This window comes from Agrilus planipennis, unplaced genomic scaffold (assembly GCF_000699045.2).
Source record: "Agrilus planipennis isolate EAB-ADULT unplaced genomic scaffold, Apla_2.0 scaffold5, whole genome shotgun sequence".
In the NCBI taxonomy this organism is placed as follows: domain Eukaryota; kingdom Metazoa; phylum Arthropoda; class Insecta; order Coleoptera; family Buprestidae; genus Agrilus; species Agrilus planipennis.
Window position 1 is genome coordinate 2,130,634 of NW_020442468.1, and position 22,231 is coordinate 2,152,864.

Genomic DNA, 22,231 nt, shown 5'->3' on the forward strand with positions numbered 1-22,231 from the left:
ACCTAATTTTTTCGATTTCAAAAAGTGCAAAACATTCCGTATTTAAATCAGATCCTTATCCACCAGTGAAACGCCGAAATGACCGGACTTACAGCTTCGATTTCTCGAAACTGCAGGCCCGACCATTTTGACGCTGTCACTGAGGGAGAAGGATAAATACGGAGTCGCGGTAAATTATATAAGCTAGCTATCCAGCCGCTCTTTCCGAAGTCCCGACCTCATACAATGAACTACCTAGGCGCCATCAGCAGTTCATCTGAGTGGAACAACTTACTCAAGAGACCGTATAAAGTACCTAAGCTTGGCTGCTAAGAGCGAGCTATATGTATTAACTCAGCGGAAACAAATAGCGGTGAAAAGGTTTAACTGAAAAACATTTATTCACGCCTGCTATACGAAATATTAAACAAAATTTATGTTGTATAGGTGACAAATGTAAATTGCAAGAAAATTGTAGAATAGTTTTTGGGAAAATGTTTGCATATACTAATTTTACAGACATTTTTAATTTACCCTCCCAAAAAATACTTAAATTAATGAGAATCAGATTAAACCAATTTTGTTTTATATTAAAAAGTAAAAATTATAATTTTTTCAAATAGTCGTAATTTCGTCGTAATCAGACATTATCTTTTTTTCGTTCCTAAGGGGAGCAACCCCCTCATCTATCGAAGCCTAATTTCACAAAAATTACGATTACATAATATTAATTTGTATAAAAGTTATACGTTAATTAATTCTTAACTTCAAAGATAAAACCAAATTTCTACCATTATCATCCAAATTTTGAGAACAACAAAAGTCAGAAGTAAAAAACTCACCGAACATCACGTTTCACCATTAATTTTCCAAAGTAAAAAGTTCCACAAACAAAATACCTAACTGGATTTACTAACGCTTTGTTTTATAGTGAATAAACTGTTTATACTGTATGGTGAGAAAATCAATTGTTTTTTCACTGATTTCACTAAATACTGCAACCCGAACCGGCATAATTCACAGATTTTCCAAAACAATTAATCCAAATACATAATCATCCAACACTATTTAATGAATGTGGAATTTTCCACTATGACAATCCAAGCAGTCACTAGAACAAAAGTCTGGTGGCGCTATCGACGAGCCTAAGTACGGAGAGCTTTCGAAGTGGTAGAAATGAAAAGAGATAATTTGCGAAATTAGTTTAAATTAATAAATAAAAAAGAAATTGAACGAACTATAGAAAAATATGATAATTTTTAGATTAATAATTTTTGGTATCCTAAGTCTACGAACCATTTAAAATAAGATTGTGACTATGAAATAGTTTGTCAGGGGGTCTGAGGGTTACTTACGGGGTGCATAAACCACCAATACTACAATTACCTTTTTCTAATCTTGTATTACAAGAACATTGTGTTAATTATGTATTTAATAGTTCGTAGGGGCTGATTTCTGAAATTAACGAGTCAATGTTGAAAGCACTCCATTGTTTTAAGTCTTTATGATTATCGGGAGGGTTGTTGTTTACTTTTAATATTTTTTTAATGCAAAATGCTCCTTTTGTCGTTAAGAATAATGTACCTTATTTCGAGCGTCATTTTCTGTCTTCTATTTTCCGAATACTTGCTCTCTTTAACAACGGTATGCTTGAACTGTCGACCGTGAGAAGTCATTTTCCTAGTTTTAATATAAATGGAAATTGGAAATTTGTTTTGAAGATTAATTCCTGATCTTTGAATAAATTAAACTTTTTTGAACTTGTATTACAAGGAGAAAATGTTTGCTTCTCCATTCTGTAAAATGTGGTATCTAATTTAGGATAATAAAAACTTAAATAAAACTGAAAGCCGTTTCATTGCCTTTAAACTATATAATCATCGAGGTGATTGTGATCTACTTTTTAATATTTTTTAAATAACAAAGGCTCCATTTGTCGTTTAGATTAGTAGAGCTTATTTTAATCGTAATTGTGCATCTGTTAATATCCGAATACTTGCCCTATTTAATAGTTCTACCCAGTAATTAAAAATTTGTCTAGAATATTAATGCCTTTTTGTACGTCATAACCCATGAGACCGTTTGTCAGNTGCATTTTCTTTGTATGATACTGCCATATAAGAAAACTATAATTTTGATTTGACCAAAAATAATATATTTATTATAACTAATTTTTATTGCTGTGTACATCAAAACGAAAGAAATATTTTGTTCTCGACCTACCGACCGTTGGAGCATTCAAGCAGTCGATGTTAGAGAGAGCAAGTATTCGGATAATAAAGGACAGAAATGCGCTAGGAAAAACTCTAATTTATTAAAATATTTAAATGACAAATATAAACTATGATCATCTGGAATATTACAGCTTTCAGTCAATTAATATAATTTTCAAACTAAGTTAATAAAGCTATTGTTTCCGTTCACAAACTGCAAACACACCACAATTATGTATACGTGTAAAAGTTTACAAAATAAGTTTCCAATTTGCTTTGAGTTGAACCATTAAGACATTAATACAAAGAGCAATATGAAAAACAAAAGGTTAGAAACCTTTGAGATATCGTGTCATAGGAGGAAGTTTAAAAGTAACATGGACAGAAAGGGTTAGAAGTATATAAAATACAAAAATACACTCACTAAAGACCCAAAATATTTTTAAATGAAAACGACACTTGATTATATTTACATAAATAATAATATGTAATTATCATCTGGATATGTACCGCTTTTAAACAAAGAAAGAATTTACAAACCCCTTCAGTATTAAAAGTTTGCAAAAATAATTTTCAATATATGTTATAACTATTTATTACTGCACACAAGTTATAAACTCTTCGTGATTATCCTTCAACACGAAGAATTTTGTTCGAAAGGTTCGAACGTTCCTATACAATGATTTAAAACAATATAAAATAAGAACCACAATAATAGTCCCACATACCACTAACTCACGGTTATCTTAAGGGATTTGTAGAAGGAATTAATTAATTAATACTAATTTTTAAAACAAATCTGCAATTGTTATCTATATTATATATTTGTTTTGGCTTTATTTGTTTTAAAGATTAACTCCTGATCTTTGAATAAAGTAAACTTTTTTGATCTTGTATTACAAGGAGAATATGTTTGCTTCTCCATTCTGTAATAAGTGGGATCTAATTTCGAAAAATAACGACTCANATCTTAAGGGATTTGTAGAAGGAATTAATTAATTAATACTAATTTTTAAAACAAATCTGCAATTGTTATCTATATTATATATTTGTTTTGGCTTTTGAAGTTTTATTCAAATATTAAAAATAGCCCTTGCTCGTATAGGAAAAATAAATATATAATTTTCCAAACAATTAAAGAATTTTCGGACTAAATTCGGCAATTTTAGATGTTACTTGGTCCTTATTTACAAGATGTAGGCACATGTGACTAAATAAAACTCACACTTTCTCTATACTGGAATAAGTATAAAAACATTGCTTACTTTTAGAAAATGTTGATTACCCATTTATCCAAAGCTTCAAAAATCCGAGGCAGATTGTCTAAAGGAGTCCTATATCACACGCAAAGTCCTTTTCAACTAATTGTCCTTTAAATCATCGACCTTTAAAGAATTACAGAACAAAAAGCACTGCATTTAATCCGCGGCTGCAATTTTATTTAGTGTATTGTTTTACAAAAATTACGTAAGGATTAAATGGCCGAACTGTTCTGAACTGAAATAATTTTATTAAGCTTGGGGCATTTGTTACATGTGACTCACATTTCGCGATATCTCTAATCGTTGTTTCAACTTTCAAGGCAAAATTATTAATCATTAACAAGTCGAGGAAGGTCAAATGCTTTTAAAAATTATTTAGTATTTTACGAGGTTTGTTTAAAACATATTTTCACGAATGGCAGTTTGTGTGCAACTTTTTTTGCTTGGACAAACGATCAAATTTTAACACTAATTCGTTGATGGTCATTGTGGAAAATTTTAGTAATAGAGTGATGAATTTTCATTTTTAAATTATGTTTCTGCCACGTAGACTCAGTTAGGGATGGTAATTTTATATACACTTTTTGTAATTAATCTACAATTTGTTATATGATATAGATGTAGACAACTTGACATACAGCAAAATTACAACTCCAGTAATGTAACTAGAAAGAAAACTATACAACGATTTTTCCCACAGAAAACACTATTAGTTACTAATTAAAGGTGTTTCGTTTAATTTTTATTGTACGCTTTCGATTTCAAGTCGAATGTAAGACAGTCATGAAGATACACGCATATTATTATTAATTATAAAAAATATTGTTGAAAATTTTGGTGGATACTCATCTTTAAATAATGTTTCTTCCATGTAGACTCAATCAGGGATGCTAATTTTGTATTTTTCTTTTTGTAATTAAACTACAATTTGTTACATGATATATAGACAACTTGACATACACCAAATATTACAGTTCCAGTAATGTAGCTACAAAGAAAACTAGAATATGATTTTTCCCACAGAAATAACTTTTCACCTTAAACTGGAAGATATTATCGAACAAAATACAAAATATTACGTGAAAATAGCTAATTAATTAGTAGTACTTTTAATTATATCTCCTTGTAATATTTGGTTGAAGTTTCACACATTTGTATTTCAAGCTGCGGAAGCAGTATTAGTTACTAATTAAAGATGTTTCGTTAATTTGTATTGTAAACTTTCGATTTCAAGTCGAATGTAAGACAGTCATGAAGATACACACACATTATTACTAAATATTATTAAAAGTATATTGTTGAAAATTTTGGTGGAGCCGCCGGGGCAATTTAAAATGAAGGCTTTAATTGACCTATAATTTTGGTTTCATTGAAATAGATAGATGAATACTCATCTTTAAATAATGTTTCTTCCATGTAGACTCAGTTAGGGATGCTAATTTTGTATATTTTTCAATTAATCTACAATTTGTTATATGGTACACATATAGACAACTTAACATACATCAAATATCACAACTGCAGTAATGTAACTACAAAGAAAACTAGAACAAGATTTTTCACACAAAAATGACTTTTTAACTCTAACTGAATACTATTCTCAAACAAACTACAAAATATTAGGTGACATTTTCTAACATTAAATTACTAAATCTGCATAACTTACTAAAACTATCATTTTTTAGAATACGCTATGACGTTTAATTAAACAAATACTTTGTATTTTTCATTATTCTCTGTCCCTTTCTCAGATACTTAACTGTCGAAGAATTTTACTATTCTTCATCTTAATCCTATTATTCATTAATCTGCTTCTAAAGCAAATCATGTCAATTTGCTCATCAAATGAAATAATGCTGTTTAAATTGCATACAGGAACTAAAGGGGTTTATGTTACTTACCTTTTTGTAGGGTTGCCATCTGATGGTCGTCTCATAAAATCGAGCTTCCAGCCCAATGGTGTAGATCTCTCCGAACAAACGAATTCTGCACGAAACAAAATCTGAATAGAAATCTACATTAATTTAAATTTTTTCGTATAAATACAGCGCAAATAACGCATTTACGCACTATTGAGATGTCCTACGAAGCAAGTGGTCGGATTTGAGATATTTATCAATGTTTTTCTAAAACTAAATCCCCTACAACCACCTTATTTCGTAGAACGACAGTATTTCAATAAATATTTTATTCTGTAGTAAATTAATTGTCCTTTAAGTGTTAATCTTTTAATTCTGCGTGAAGAGTACGTTTCGCTTTCTTTATGCAGAAAGTGTTGTAATGATTTTATTATTATTTGATATTTGGTGAACGATTAATTAACATGTTAATTTACATGTTTAAGAGGTTCTTTATTTGGTTGAAGTACAAACACATGTTTACTAACATATTAAGTCATAAAACGACTCAATTTTACACGAATTAAATATTAATATTGTAGAAATAATCGTATATTACAAAAAAAGATAAGCAAAAAATTACGTAATATTTAATTCTAAAAGGGAATCCGAGATCATCAGCCTTTAATTCTTTTCCTATAATACACTATTCAGTTAAACATAAACTATACTCTAGTATTCTATTTACACACTACAAATAATTACTGGCTTTGATGCATTTTTTTCTCGTTAATTAAGTAAGATTCTCTTATGACATGACTAGTTTATATACTTTATACGTTAAACATAATTTGTACATGACAACGATGATTTATCAGAAAAAATACACAATAACTAAGAAATTATTTACAATAACCCATTGTTCACAAGAATAAAAATAAAATAGTAACTAAAACAATAAATTCATTAAAAAAAACAAAAATAATGCTAATAACCGGTTGCAAACTTACGATTTTGTGGTTTTGACTATTTCTAAATTATCTCCTTTTATAGAAAAGTTTCAAAACTATCGATCTGCACTTCATTAACAATCACGTATTGTTATACCATCGTAACATTTCTTCGTTTCTTTTCGCCACTGTTTACAGAACTCAAAGATCCTTGCAAGCTCGTGTTATAATTTCCCTGTGCATCATTTCTTTGCATTGTTTGGTATATCGGTTGATTATTCGGATGGGCCATCATTTGCGGCGTTTGTTGGACGCCGTAGATGTTATAGTTCACCGGATACCCGTTGGCACTGTAAGCGGGGAGAGGCGGCACCGGGGGTGCGTGTCCAGGAATGTAGTGTTCAGGAACAGGGTTAGAAATGTGATGTCCACTATGATCAATAGTTTGTCCACCTATGGACATATGGTCCACTTGAGAGCCATTCATCATCATATCCTGATGGGCGGACATCATTTGGTCTTCAGGAATCATGTTATCCAAAGGACTATGTCTCCTTTCGTGCTCGTGGAGCAGTTGGGAAGCACTCCAGGAGTTGTATGGGCTTAAAGTGTGACCACCATTACGTTGCAACGAATTATTCGAAATCACGCTAACACCACCATAGTTATTATTAGCGCTGATCAATTGATCATGTTGCTGTTGATTGAAATGTTGCTGTTTCAATTCCTCTATCAATTGTTGCTCTTGTTGGTGAACCAACGAGTATCTTTTCTTTGTGTCGTCCTCGTACGTGTAATCATTGATAGGAACTCCAACGGTATGAGGATTAGGAACATCAACGATATTGGTGTAAGCTTGTGAAGTATTTGATTGAGGCGAATGAGAAGGTGTTCCAGGAACTATGGTCACGGCAGAATTGAGCTTATCAGTTTTGAGACCGTTAGAATGTTTAGCACTCTTCTTGTGGTTATCACGAACCCTCTTCTTGATTATACAGAAGTAGCAGTACAAAGCCACTATTATCGCCAAGATCAAAATACCAATGACTACCGGCAAAACGATTTCAAGTCCGAATGGCATGGCTTTGTTCATGGTAGGAGTGATTGGGTCGATTCCTACAGAGCTAATGTGATTATGTGGCCATGAAGAGTGGTCGCTGGTCGGAAATGTTGGCGGAACGGTCGGAGGTGGAGGCGGAGAAGGAACTAGAAGTCTAACCCAATTTGATGGTTCCGTTGCTTGAGAATCAGAATAAAGTTGTGGATAAGCTCTAACGGCGAAGTAAAGGGGTTGATCGAGCAAATGCCTCTCCTTGGTCATATCAACAGTAACTGTTGTTTCCGAACCGGGTGCTAGCGAATGTGGATTGGCATGTTCCCATATGGTGGCGAGTGTGTCGTATTCGTCCACAATGTCCTTAAGAGATTTGGCATACTTGATTTCGTATCTGGCTACTTTATTACCACCCATATCCGGTGAAGTCCAACTCAGATGAGCCTTCATATCTTCAGGTTTTACTTGAACTCTGAGATCTCCGATGCGACCAACTGCAATTTGTCCTGCCTTCAAAATATCCTCAGAAGTTATGACCATGGTTACTGGTGGCAAACTTCTTTGGAATGGAGACAATGTTTGTACACTAGATGTTGGAACAACGCTTCCGCAGCAAGGCTTGTCTTCTGAAAAAAAAACAACAATTTAGGAAAAGCAAATGTGATATTGTTGATTCAACATACCACCAATTTTTGATGAATACATCCATGTGTACGCTGTATTTCCATTATCAGTAATTGTAACCTCAAAGGTGTAAGTTCCAGGACCTCCCGGTGCTGCACTGAAGTACCTCGAATAAATTCCATCGCCTTTAGTAATATCAGGATCACCGTTTCCTCTGTCTAACAATTCCAATGTGCCAGAGTATGGCATGGTGGTGTTTCTGTCGTCTTTCGTGAATACGGCTTCTACCTTGGCACTGAGAACTGGGAAATTTCCCCTTTTCACTTCAGCAAATAGAATGAGAGGTCCATTGGGTTGGTTTCTGTGAACCCAAAACTTTGCTCGGACCACGGGAACGGTTCTCGATTTTGGGGTTGCCATGACTTGGATGAAATGGGGTTGTGGGTTTCCAGAGTACCTTTCAACTGTATACGTCCACGTGCCAGGCTGAAAATAAATATATAAGAATTAAAACATGGTCAGACTACAAAAAAGAAACCAAATTTACCTCACTAATATTGGCAACGAGGGTAATAATCTTCACACCCAACATACTTTCGCTTCTAACAGTGAACTCTTGATGACTGGGACTGATGAGAGTTAGGCCATGTATCAACGGAGACTCGGCATTATGTGTGTATAGCATAAATTTAGCTGGCTCGCTCATATTTTCTTCCAAAACAAAACTACCCGTTATGGAGGATCTTCCGTCGTCACTCAGTTTTCGTCGGTGGATTTCCATTGGTAAATCGGAGGGGTTCCCAGAATAGAATCTTTCAGTTATGCTGTAAAAGACGTTTGTCAACTGGAAGTAAGTCGTCAACAAGCTCGTTTCGATATTATTTTTCGCTTCTGTCACGGTGAAGGCAGCTCCGTCAGTGGCAATTGCTAGGAAGTCGAGAGGTTGCGAACGAAAAATGTACGGATAATTAACGGTAGCGATTTTTATTTTTAATTTCTTCGCATCCTCAATAGCCATGTCGAGTTCTTTCGTTTGGTCCAAACCGGGAGCAATCAAGATTATAACATTTCTCGCTGCACTTCGATATTTGTTCGCCTCGTTCAGAACCCCTACAGCGATCCTGAGAGCGCAGTGTAAACAAGCTGGCTGAATGGAATCTCCTGGAGTGTAAGGAATGTTAGAAGAGAGGACGTCCCGATTGCCCGAGTTCTTCAACGTAACAATCTTTCCCAGTTTTGTAGCACCAGTTTCATTTGCTAACAACACCCCCACTTCGGTGTTCTCAGGAAGATCGAACCATGCCCACTTCCTTATTGCAACTCTCAAGTAGTTCCACGATTCCCGTTGGAGCATGTCTTTGGTGTTCTCGATTATCACCATGTAACGTGTAATATTTTGTCTAACGTATGACATTTTTGGGGTGGTGTTCGTTATATCACTGGACGCTGGAATGCGACTACCAGCAAAATCACGATGACTCATGATGACTTCGTAAGTGTTTCGTCTGTTGCAAATTTGATTGTGTTTCGTTGGTGCATAACGATCATGATTGCCTTCGTCGCAAAACATGGTCACCGATGGAGCTTCTGCTGCGAACATGATCGAACTTCTGGAGTCTTTCTCGACCATTTCGGTAACGTTGTATTTGGCACTTGGATTTTCACATATTCTGAAAGCAAAAAAAATTCATAAAATCCGAGAAGAAGATATGCGAATCGTTCTCAGGAAGATTCCAGGATTAGACATACCCAGTGTTTTTAATGGGATAATCAGAGCATCCGGTGATTCTACTTTCCCTGGTTTGGTCATCATAGAAACAGGTTGGGTACACGGGGTCATTATAATAGCCTTGTTCCTCGAAGACGCCATACCGATACTTGGCGAACTCCTTAACCAAAGTACGTCCCAAGGAGTCGTCCCTTCCAAGAAGACTTTCATATCCGAAATAAATTTGATCTCCAGGTTGCCCGCACCCCGCCGACTGCTGAGTCCAAATACGTCCTCGAGTCGGTTCCCGTGGCAAAATCGTAACATCCGGAGTTTCACCAGAACCGGAAACGACAGGTTTGGGTGCACAGGAGTCCGGCCACGACGAAGGAAGCACAACAGTTGCCGACCGCAGGAACGCACGACCATCAAGAGCAGTGAACAGGTAGTGGGAGGCGCTTGATATCGTGTTCTGAAATTAATATCGAAAGGTTAATGGAGTGTCTAAAGGAATCGCCACTTGCGTAAACGGTTTTGCAATATTCAAAGAGGAAAGAAAACCTTTAGAGAAACTGAACATTCGCATCATTCTGGTTTTATCCGATCGGAACCACAAGGAATTCATTCTAAATCATTTAAATTAATTTGGAGCTATTCGTTTAAAAGCAGTCCTCGAAATTAAACTGAAAAGGAATGCCTTGTCACGTACCAACTCTATTAGCTGGCAGAATGAGACGGTCGTGACGAGTTATCTGCCCGTTCAATGTATATGTATTTCACATTGTCCCTTTCACAATTAAATTGCCCGTAAATGCTCTTCGCATTTACATTGGAAAGGAATAAATAGACTACCCCTACAGAACGAGTCTTAATATTCAAATGCATGTAGCTACAGACTGCATCACATCAAATGAAACGCTAAAGGGTTAACGGTCCAACCTCTTCATTTATTTGGATTAACATAATTCTGATTTAAAATTGCTTCACGTAGTTTCTTAATAATAACTCGAACACTGTTTCAATATTAATTAAAAAGGATGCCCATTCGGTTCGTCAGGACTATTTGGACGAGCTGTATACTTCCTTTATGTTCAAATTCTAGAACTGTTTTATATGTATAATTGTGAGTCAAGTTGAAAGGGCCGTTTCGGGTTAGACTCACTTCAATTTGCGATAAGGCGAGTTAATTAAATTCCTTAATGGACAATGAGCGATTTAGGGATTTTCTTTTAATGCGACCGGTATTCACGGTTCAACCAAGTGAAGACCTTATCTCAGGCATTTGATTAAAACTTTAATTAAGCCCCCATTTCTTCCCCTAGCCACTACTACCAAGAAGAAGAAAAATAGAGAAATATGAGTAGACATGGCTCGTGAATATTAAACAAGGATTATCACGAAATGTCATAGTTTCATTATGCGCTTGTCCATTACAGATAAAACTGAACTGATTTCATTTATTCACCCCTTGTTCTAGTTTCATTCATTTACATCTCTTTTAGTGATTGCTCCTTTTTGTGCAAGGGTTATTAATATTATATAGAGTGTAAAGTTATGTAGGCATTTAAACAAAAAGGGTCTCGAGTAAAAAAATTAAGGATCCTTAATTATCAGCCCTTAACCTCACACTTCATAGAAGGTTTTTCTACGGTGCCATTTTCAAGCTTCTAAAGGCAGTCAACAAACTATTGCTACTTTACCAACTTTTGGATTAGGTACATTAACTAAGGCGTGTTTATAAAATTTAACTACTTATGTATTACTGCTCATTTATAGTACAAGGAGATATAATATTAATAACCTTGGTTTGTTTACGATTGTTTCTATTGAAACAAATACCATCCTAAACGTTTAACAATAAACAAGGAAATGTAAAACGTAATTAAAAAAAAGCAGGTGAACATCACGATATGATGACATCAGCAATGTTTTGCTCTTTCAATTCGATTAACTTGTTTATTTCACGATATGTCAACAATCTTTTCACGATTTTTAATTTTATTTTACACAATTGAAGGATTTCAAGTCCAAACAACATTAATTATAACAAAATTAAGCATTGCAGAACACTTTATATTGCTTATTTAGCAACTTATACCTATTTTCAAGTTTAATTGCTTGCTCATATGTAAGTATAAGTTTACTCAGCGGATTGCAAAACAATTTTTGTAATATAATAAGCGGATTTCGTGAAAGCGTATGCGTCTGTGGAAAATATAGTTTAATGGAAGAAAATGGAGCAGAAGTCATAAGCACGAAACAAAAATTGATCATGGTACAAAAAATACGTAAAACTTTTCTATAGAAGCTTTATAGAAACTTATTACATAACAAATATATTTAGGTTTCGACATTTCTATCAAAATTAATTAATAAAATTANATGTATTGCATGTCTGTAATAGCAAACCATTCAATCTTTTTTGATTTGCTATGATTGCAAACCATTTTCCAACACTTATAATAAACCTTATATTTGTAAAGAATTAATTCCAATTCTGATGCTCATAATATGAAATATCAATTACGAAATCTAAAGAAAATATTACATTGCTAAAGAAATTCTTTCAACTTGACATAAACCATTCGTTATAAAACTAAAGACCACAACATCGTTTGTTTATTTAAGACAAAGATCGTAAAATGCCACGGAAGAAGAATATTTTATTATCATTGCTTTAATTACTGTTAGGCGACCAGTTATCATCCATTTCGAGGAATCTGGGTTATTTTTATGTTCTTCTTCACTCTTGGATCAGTAAACAACAAAAGCGTAGACGTATTTGTTGCAACTTAACAAATTAAATAACAATTTACGACAGTATAATGGCTACGCTGTTATCGCAAACGACGTTGATAATTGCTAACGTTATCACTCATTGATCATTATTCAAGCTTAAGTATTTTCTCAAAAAATTAACAAAGAAAGCAGCGCATTCTCTTTTGTAAATTTGTATGTTGGTTTATTAATATTTATTAACAATGAAACTACTAGTAAATATTTAGAATACATGTATGTATGTGTTAAGTTTAGGAAATTGCTAATAAAAAGGTTATCTACCACTATGGCTTCAAAACTACTAGAAATAAAACGCAGGTTTGAATTAAATTAAATTGTAATCAATAAATGTTATATACAGGACTGTTTGCAACAATTCTATTAAATAAAACCAAAAAGACAAAAAACTTCTTATTAAAACTTCATCGTGATCAGTAGGAATCTCAGATTCCGTTGTAACAACAATCATGGCCGAAACAAAACCATGTGGATGACAATAACCTAAAACTATTAGATATAAACAAACTGTAACAAATAAGTTAACGTAATAAATGAAACAAGTGCCTACCCTGAATGCCAAATGATTTATCTGCATTTGACACCACCGGCACATTTTTGGGTATATTTGAACTACTCAACTTACGAGGAAGGTGATTTTGAATCATGGCGTCACGAAAACCTTTGCTGGTTGAAATTATTCATCTATTTTCATTTACATTCAAGTCAACAAGCATAAAACCGACCATCAATTAGATGATCTTCATCCAGAATATTTATCATTACTGTCATTGGGATAAAAAGTAAAAATATGGTTTTAAATACTCAGTATTGGTAACCTTGAGACATAAAGATTCAGGTATCAAACAGATTCACACATAAATATGCTCTTTGCACTATATTGGACCAGAAAACATGAATCGTTCCTTCTTTCATTTCATTCCCACGTCTTTGAATAGAATGGGAAATCTTCGACAACAGAGTGTAGTAAATCGCACTCCGACAAAATTCTGTTGTTGTGCTCTACCTGTTCACACATGAACAGGTGCTAACTGATGAAGTAGTAGGCTTAGTAGTTCGCTGAAAGCGATTACACTCACTTGCCTAGCAATATAAATGAATATAACCATTTAGTTCATTGTTTCTCACGGTACGCGAAACTCAAATACGACCTACAAGACATTTTAAAGATGGATTTAATTAACTTAACGTACATTTGAAATTTCTACGAAGTAGTACAAATAGTACGACTTTGTTAAGCTTCGAATGAATTTAGTACCCACCCACTGTTCTTATACGTACTTTGAGATTAGCTTAAATCATTCATCTTAATCATAGCATTGAAACAACACTCCGATATTTATGGATCGCTAAATCTGGAGCTACTTATTCCTTGATTAATTATGAACTTCCATTTTATGATTAGAGGGCTGCTAGGATTTCGTTCCGTACTACTCACGATAAACTTCCACAAATTGCAGTGGTTTTGTCGAGACCCAAACAAGAAACTTGGTAGACAGCAGTCTGATATTAGAGAGGAACAAAGCGTTCCAAATTGTCTAATAGTTTTACTCCCAATATCACCTTCGAAAATGCTGTTATTTCGATAGATGGAAGTGCAAATTTGTAATGCAAATTTTACAGCTCCTAATCGCCTAATTAGGAGTCTACAGGCAGAGAAATTGTAAAATCATGGGGTATATAATATGTGTAAACGGTGGTGTAATTATCCGCACGAAACGTCTGAACGGAAGCCAATTTTTTTTTCTATAAATCGAATTTTTGGGTTACCAATAGTTGGACTTTTCTGGATTTCTTATCTCTTCGTTCAAGAAATACAGCAGATGGGGTGTCTTATATAAATAACAATGTTCTACCATTGGTTTCCTGGTTTCATGTCTATCACTGAACTGTGGAAAACCTGTCGAACACTTCAACTGTTTAAGCAGTATCTATAAGTTTCTGAAATTTTTATCTCCAATTTTGAAGTATCACAAGCAGTTGCCAAAAAGTGGGTAAGTCTAAATGTCTATTCGGGTATGTAGTTGGTTGCACATGCATCTGTACGTCATAAAAATGTTGCCGAAATTAAACTGTAAGTACCATGCACCATCAAATGATGAGAGATTCGGATGAGTAGGAGAACACAGGGCGCTTTAAAAGTCAATCGGAAATAGGCGAGATTAGGTTCGTAAAACCCCTTCTGAGGTGTTAAGGGCTAGTTAGAGTCATATTAGTGGTAGAGACAATAGTTAAATGGAGCAGAGATAGACCTAGACTAGATTACTGTTCATAAATAGTTAAGGATGTGGCATCTTCCAGTTTCAAACCGAGCGGCATGGCCTAGAGGTCTAGACCATTGCTTAGCATTCGGGAGGACGCCGGTTCGATTCCGGGTCCGTCTGCCTTGGTCCAACTTTTTCTGTGGTTTCCTTGGATCACCTAGGCAAATGCTGAGGCAGTAATTATTTCACAGATAATCTTTCATTCTCTTCTGTCTTCATTTCGTCCGTCTTATCTTTCTCACCCGAACCACCACCCACCCATTCCCACGATTCCTGAAAGCAGGCTGAAGAGGGCCTTCCACCCTACCTTCCGGCGCATCCGGAAGGACTGACCGCCCACCAGCATTAATAGCTGGTGGGAATGAAACACCCAAAAGTTTTAGTTTTTCTAGTTTCAAGGAAATGCGAAAATTAGTTCAGAATAGGAAGAAAGTAGGTGCGTATCCAACCAGTCTCAGGACTGACGATCCCATGATGATTATGGTAAAGGATATAATCTCAGTTAACGGTTAATTTGGTTATTCCAAACCATAAATAAACTTCACAGGTCATAAAACTGGTAAAAGCAGAAGTACGTACATATATGTACGTAAATTTAATATAATAAAACGGTTAAGAATTTACAATTAATATTGCTGCTCACGATTTATATACAAACACTGCAAGTATAATGAATCATCCTATATTGTCACGAACAATGAATAGAATTTAAATCACAAATAATACATGGTGTAGTACCCACTCCCAGTTTGATTTACCAAGTGCGAAGGCAACGTCAAATTAAGATATTGTTGTTATTGTTTGAAGAAATTACTAATTTATATTATTAATGGCAGCACAATCAACTTATTGTTATGCTGATGTCTAAGAATTATCAATAGTAATTTTCTTTAGTAGTTTTTTCCCATGCCCACATTTTGCACATCTACGTTTTAGAATAGAATATCTAGGTAATTTCGATTATTCGTTGAGCAAATCGAATGAGTTTTATAAGTAGGTGTAAACCAGATAAAGAAATATCAAAAATGAGACAGTACATCGCCATATATTAATAATATCGTGCCGTCTGCAGCAAATTCCTACGTTTAAGACCTTCATCATCATAAGGTCGTCACTTCTAAGACTGGTTGGACACGCACCTCCACTCTTTCCTACCTTGAGGTAATCTTCGCATTTCCCCAATACCAGAACAACCCACATCCTTAACCATTTACAAACAGTAATCTAATCTAGGCCTACCTCTTCCCCTCCTAACTCTAACATGTCTCTGACTAGATCTTCAGATCTTCATGGCTGAGAAGGTGTCCTACCAACATCTCTTGTCAAATTCTTTCCATAGAGTCCTCTGTTCTTCTATTCTTTCTAATACCCCTTCATTTCTAACCTTCTTTATCCACGGTATCCTCATCATTCGCCTGTAACACCACATTTCAAACCTTTCTTTTTCTTTTCCGCCGGGTCCACCGTCCATGTTTCGCAGCTGTGCAGCTCCTAACATACATCTTTAACAACCTTTTTCAAATTCCTAAATGAATCGTTCGTGAGCACAGAAGTGAAGGCGACTCGACCCTGCGCTATCCTCTGCTTTATATCCCTACTAATCCTTTCGTCCTGACTTCCTAGACACCTAATAGACCTTATCCTGATTGATTGTTTGATGATCAACAGATAGCCGAAACCATTGGGACGATTTCAATTAGATTTTGAAAGCACGTTCTGGCTATTGGATAGGATCGCCGCAGTAAACATGGATTTTGGGAAAATGGAATTCTAAAGGGTTGAAACAGAACAAAAAAAAACCTAAGAATCTCAAATGTAATCGTGTGAAGTATCATTTATAATATGTCGAAATTATAAAGAAGACGTTGATGTTCTATTTTTTATCTGTCAAAACATTATGAGACCGTGCTGCATTACGACCTCTAAGAGAAGATGTTACGTTAAGTTATGACTTTAAAGACTCGATATACACCCATCCCTGAAAGGTGTAACGAATGCAACGATTAACGTTCTTCAGTGTAAGTTTAAAACCACGAGGTGCCTTTTTTAGGCCAAATGGCATCCTGCTAACACAGCCATAATGTCCCACAATAAAATATCGACTTGTTCGTTAAGTGTATAGTTTTACTAGTACGTAAAGGTACCCATATATATATATATATGTATGTAGGAAAGCAAAGATGAGCCTGTAAAATGTTGATAGAATCTCTGAAGAATCTAACGTCCACGACTACGATGCGACGTTGTTGTGAAAGTACATTATTGTTTATGGCATGGTCGCAGGAGGCTCTTCCTCGCGTGCATACTGCGACCTACAAATCGTATGGGTCCGTTTCGTAACGGAACCAAATGCAACCAACACCAGCATTACCTCTACCTCTACCTATACATATAGACTCGGATCCGATAAGGTCAAAGGATAGAATCATTGGCGAACGGTACTTAAAACTAAATGAGCACAGACAACTACAACGCTTCACGGAATTATTTGAATGAATAGAAATAACGAATGAGCTAAGAATTGACACGCACGGACATGACGAAAAACCTTTCGAATATGTATAATAATAATAACGAACGCAGCCGTGTAACTTCTTTAATTGCGAAAAATCCAAGGTTTTATTTAATTGACGTATGACAGGTATTGATGATAATCACTACAGGTCTTTTCTTTTTTTATTCGAATAGCATTCAACTGTACATAAACAAATTACTGTAAGCATAGAAAAGAAAATTAGGATTAATAATTAATTATAAAGAAAAGATGGAGCGACACATTTTTGTAGTGGAGTGTTTTTATTCTTATTTTCACTATTATCTCGCTATGAAGTTCTTCTCAGTGACTTGACATCTTCAAAAAAGCTTTGAAGATGCTTTCCACGCAAGCGAAGCGTCAACAGACAACTTCCTAGAAGATTTCCAAAGATTAAAACATGCGAAGTGGATGTCATTGAAAGCCTATGAATATTGTCTTTTATATTCATTTGTATCAGAAACATAATCATTGAGTGTAAATACATATGCAAAGTTTAAATTGAACTACCAGCAAGCAACACGACGAAAATGTAGGTAACTACACAAAAATTTGTTGCAAATGAACTAAAAGAAATGAGTTAGGCAACATAGAGTGTAGATATTGTTTGTAAATTGGAAAATAAAAGTAGACAGACTAATCTATGCCGTTTTTGTGATAATTAATAACAATATACATGTCTACCTTTCCTCTTGCTTTGCTATTTACTGCAAGTAATGTGCAACGTCTTCAACTGCGTATTGCTCCATTGACATCACATCACGCTTAAATGATTTGGTACAATTGAACTACTCAATTCAAGAGGAAAGTGATTTTGATTTATGACGTTTCAGCCATATTTCAGCACTTATCGAGATACATAATACACTTAAAATCGTTCGCTTCTGTATTCCGTTATTGTCAACTAGAGTCTTATTCAGAAATTTTTCTATGCTAATAAATCTCATCAACGCTCCAAAGAAAGTATCTTCAGTAGTAGCAAATACTCACTAGATGGCGATACACTGTCTCTGTTTGGCTTTTTAGGAGCTTCTACAGTTTAGACAGTAATTTAGCGAGATTGTTTATGGTGTTCCCGTTTTAATATCATAATAAGAAGAAGCAGTTCATTTGTTCCTGAATAACTATAACTAGCACTGCAATTAAATTGTACTGAGCGCAATTGTACACAAAAGCATGCACTACAAACATACAATTTATCAGGCATTCCAACGACACATTACATACAACTGTAAATTGAATAAGTTTAAGTTTCAAATATCAACTCGTTTAATTAAAACATGTTTACGGTTAATAACAAATGAACAAAGCGTACAGCATAAAGGTGGGCAACAATAAATAAATAATAGTTTAAAATGCATACATTATTAGACGTCCACGTACCTAAAAATTTCATTATTGTACGACTTTCAACAGTGTTCCATTATTATCATCGTTAAAGCCATTACAGCAGATCTCTCCAAATGTGTGTACGCATGCATATTTATTTAAAAAGTCTTTTGTAACGGCGCTTATCAGGTCCATCAGAAAATCCTTTAACAAAAGAAAGCCATCTTCGTCGCCTTCTTGACTCATTGCTATTCATGGTTTGGCTGATAGTTGGGTTAAAGGTAAAGCCTCTCCAAAATAGTAGACAATGCCGGTGACGAGATAAGACGCGTACTGGGCGCGTTCCAACATGGAAGATATTCCACAATGTAATCCATATCCCGGCCACAACCTCGGCTTTTAAATAAGGAAACGTTTCAAGATATTTTTCCTTGTCGCCGTTAGCAAAGATTGACACTGCATACTTAGGAAAGGCGCCTTTTGCGAACGGAAAACATATTTTGTGTTTTTATTGAGAACACAAGAGACATGTTTGAACAAATTTTGTTTGCAATTTAAACGTCATGCAAAGAAACATCTTTTGGGAATATACTTACACAACACAATTTACCAAAGGTTACGAAATATTTGTCTCAATATTTTCCGTTTTGTATTTCCTCAACATTTATTGTCAACATGAACCTCAGCCAAGGCATCAATCGATTATGATAGTTTAGATTAGAAGAAAACTCAATACAAGCACTCACGTCAGCTAACAATTCTAATTTTTTATCGTCAATGTTTTTTTATTCTGTTTGGTTGATTAATACTGAATCCTGATTCATACGTATGCTAAGTGCTATACATATCCTTTGGGCTTACGTTAGGTTTTGGTAGGAGAGGATTCCCTTACTGGCTTGTGTGAAGTGATATGCCCAGTTGACTTAGGTTAGGATATGGTAGATCTAGCTTAGTGTATTATATATCTATCCCACCAAAACCTGGCCCTAATTCGTAGGGCATAGCTCCCATTCCCGACACACACGTAGAATTTCGGTTATAGCAAGTTGTAAAAGGTTTCTCTGACTGGCCTTTATTGCTAGTTAAATTATAGTAAGAGAGAATGCCCTTATTGACCTGTATGGAGTGAAATATCTTAGAGGATTAGCCTACATTATGCCCCAACCCTTAGGTTATATTATGGTATGGAGGGTCGACAAAGGTACCCACATCTAGACGGGTTCAGCTTTGTGTAAATACATTATGATCACCATGAGTAAATTTAGACGCCGTGCATCATCGACAGTATCTATTGATGTGTTCTTTCTCTCAAATAATCGCGAAATTACTGCTCAGGTAATTATCGAACGTGTTCATCAGCTAATATTATAAAAACGACTTTCGAACTTTCATATTTTTCGAATGCTAATGCGTGTGAGTAGCACATATGTAAGCAAACATTAAGATAACCCACTATCGGTGAATATTATTGCGTTAGAGGAAAAGTTTCTCTTCGGCAAATCCGACTGACAATCAATTCGTCGAAGATTTCACCTTCGCTAAGGAAGAAGCAGCAAATGACGGCGAATGAGCGGCGGCAGTCGTGAGAACCTACCTGATCCTCCATTCCTCCTTGATACAAGTCGTGACCGCTCACCTTTACTATTTTACATACACGCACGCCAAATACACACTCATACATGTATACTTGCATACGTACGTTAAAGCAATTATTATCATTATAGTTATTGTGCATATTACCCTGATAATATTGCAGAACTTCTGCAGCTCCGGGCTGAACATGTGCAACCAATCGTGAGCTTGTAAAGGTAGCGATGTGCGTTATTAAGTAACAAAATCCAGTCGTATCCTAAAGCAATTGCTAATTTTTTTTTAGTATTATTGGAATTTAATTTGTTCTTTACAAAAGTCAAGTAATAAGAATAAGAACTGATGAGCTGAAAATATGTTTTTATCGTTATGAATCTCGAAGTTTTTGAAGAGACATATCGGCAGTTTCTGGGAATATCAAACCTTTACAAATCGACTGATCTCAATCGAAAAATGTCATAATGACTTCACTGTCGGCCTATAACCTGGTCACATATGACACCTGGTACCTCATTAAAATCCAATCAGCAGTTTTTAGTTTTATATCTAATAAATGACAAATTCCTTCAGTAGTTTCGTCAAAATTTGTTGTTGAGGTAGCAACTACAATACGTATAAAGAACGTGTTTTGAGATTCAGCTGTCTTTCGTAGATTTTTAATAGCGCCTTGGTTATAAGGGTAGCAATTATTATTAAGCTTAATTTGCGTAACCTTTCCAACAACCAGAGTCGTGACTTTGGGTACTTTTACTTACAGAAATTGAGGTAATCATACTGCTGACATTAACAGAACCGCTAGTACTCGAGACTCATTAGTTTTACAAGTACGAAGTAGTTTTGAAAGTGCCAATCATTATGAACATGATGTATATCTATAAAAACTTTTCGGTATATGTAAAAGCATTTTTAGATAATTGATTACGACTTATGAAAACATGCCAACAATCAAAAATAATGAAACGTACGTTTAAATAATTGCCTAATTTTGAATATTGCACTTATCTCAAATCCAGCTAAGATCCTTAAAACTATAAAACTAAAGCCATTAAAATGATGTTGTAGCTAGCGTTACTGCCCTTCAGAAACTCTTTGTTATATTCGTTTATTCTTTTATTCCTTTGCTTTTACAAACGGGTTGTAAAGTTGCTTCTGTTTATCGATTCCTTTACTCAAGGACAATTTTTTTATTTGCTTATATTTGTACCATCGAATTAAATCGATTAGAATGCTCTGTTGGCCCTTCATCTGGTGTTGTAAGATCAGAAAGAGCATAAGGTTAATACAGTGCGCTACATCAACTCTCCAAGGTAACTTGATCCCATCAGAATATAGCGTAAAGGTCCTGTGTATATGTACATGTATCTATCTCCAGTATGAGGTGCGTTCCCCGCCTGACGCGTAATCAATATCTCCATGCGTTGTTTCTTCAAAAAGATTAATTTATAAAATCTCTTCTACCAAACGTACTAGTAATATTTCTTCTAGTTAATATTATATCTTCTCATCTATACGAGTGTTTTCATGCGTACACCAGAATTAAACATTAAACTAATTGGAAAGACGCTGAGGAAATTGAATCCTTCACCAATTATACGGCGGACAAACAAGTATAAGAATTATGGGGAATTTGACTGAACAATTAATTTTGTTTTTGAAGAGAAGCAGACTATGATGGGTACAACACAATCTGAGAGACGAAAAGTGATTTTAAACTGATATACCCAATTAATAGGTAGTATTTGAAGTGACTAAAAATAAGATTGATTTAAAGAACTATTTTAAAAGAACACTAAATGACAACTTATTTCCCTGGTATAATTTTCCGATATACTTCTTTCGTTTAAATTGGATAAAATTTTGATAAATAAAAACCCGAGATAGTCTCTCAGAGTCTCTGAATGCGAGACTCGAGTCTCCGTCTCTCATCAAGTCTCTGTGGTGTCACGGGGAGAGACTGTCAAAAAAACTGTTTAGCGTCTCTGAACGAGATACTCGAATCTCTGAATTAACAATTTTATCGTTCGAGTCTCTCATACAGAGACTGTGAGAGATCCATAAAAACACCTAGGCAATAACTGAGAGACTGTGAAA

The 22,231-nt window shown here is 34.9% G+C and overlaps 1 protein-coding gene across 2 annotated transcripts in view; it reads right to left on the reverse strand.

Moving 5' to 3' along the window:
• Positions 1-5,788: 5,788 nt before the first annotated feature.
• Positions 5,789-22,231, reverse strand: part of LOC108735960 (calcium-activated chloride channel regulator 4) — a 177,922-nt gene continuing 161,479 nt past the window's right edge. For both annotated transcript variants that reach the window (XM_025981303.1, XM_018468213.1), the window contains 4 exons: positions 9,670-10,100; positions 8,468-9,590; positions 7,980-8,406; positions 5,789-7,922 (listed from right to left, as the gene is read on the reverse strand). In XM_025981303.1, the coding sequence (XP_025837088.1) occupies positions 6,394-7,922; positions 7,980-8,406; positions 8,468-9,590; positions 9,670-10,100 (3,510 nt within the window). In that variant the 3' untranslated portion in view covers positions 5,789-6,393. The remainder of the gene's footprint in view (positions 7,923-7,979; positions 8,407-8,467; positions 9,591-9,669; positions 10,101-22,231) is intronic.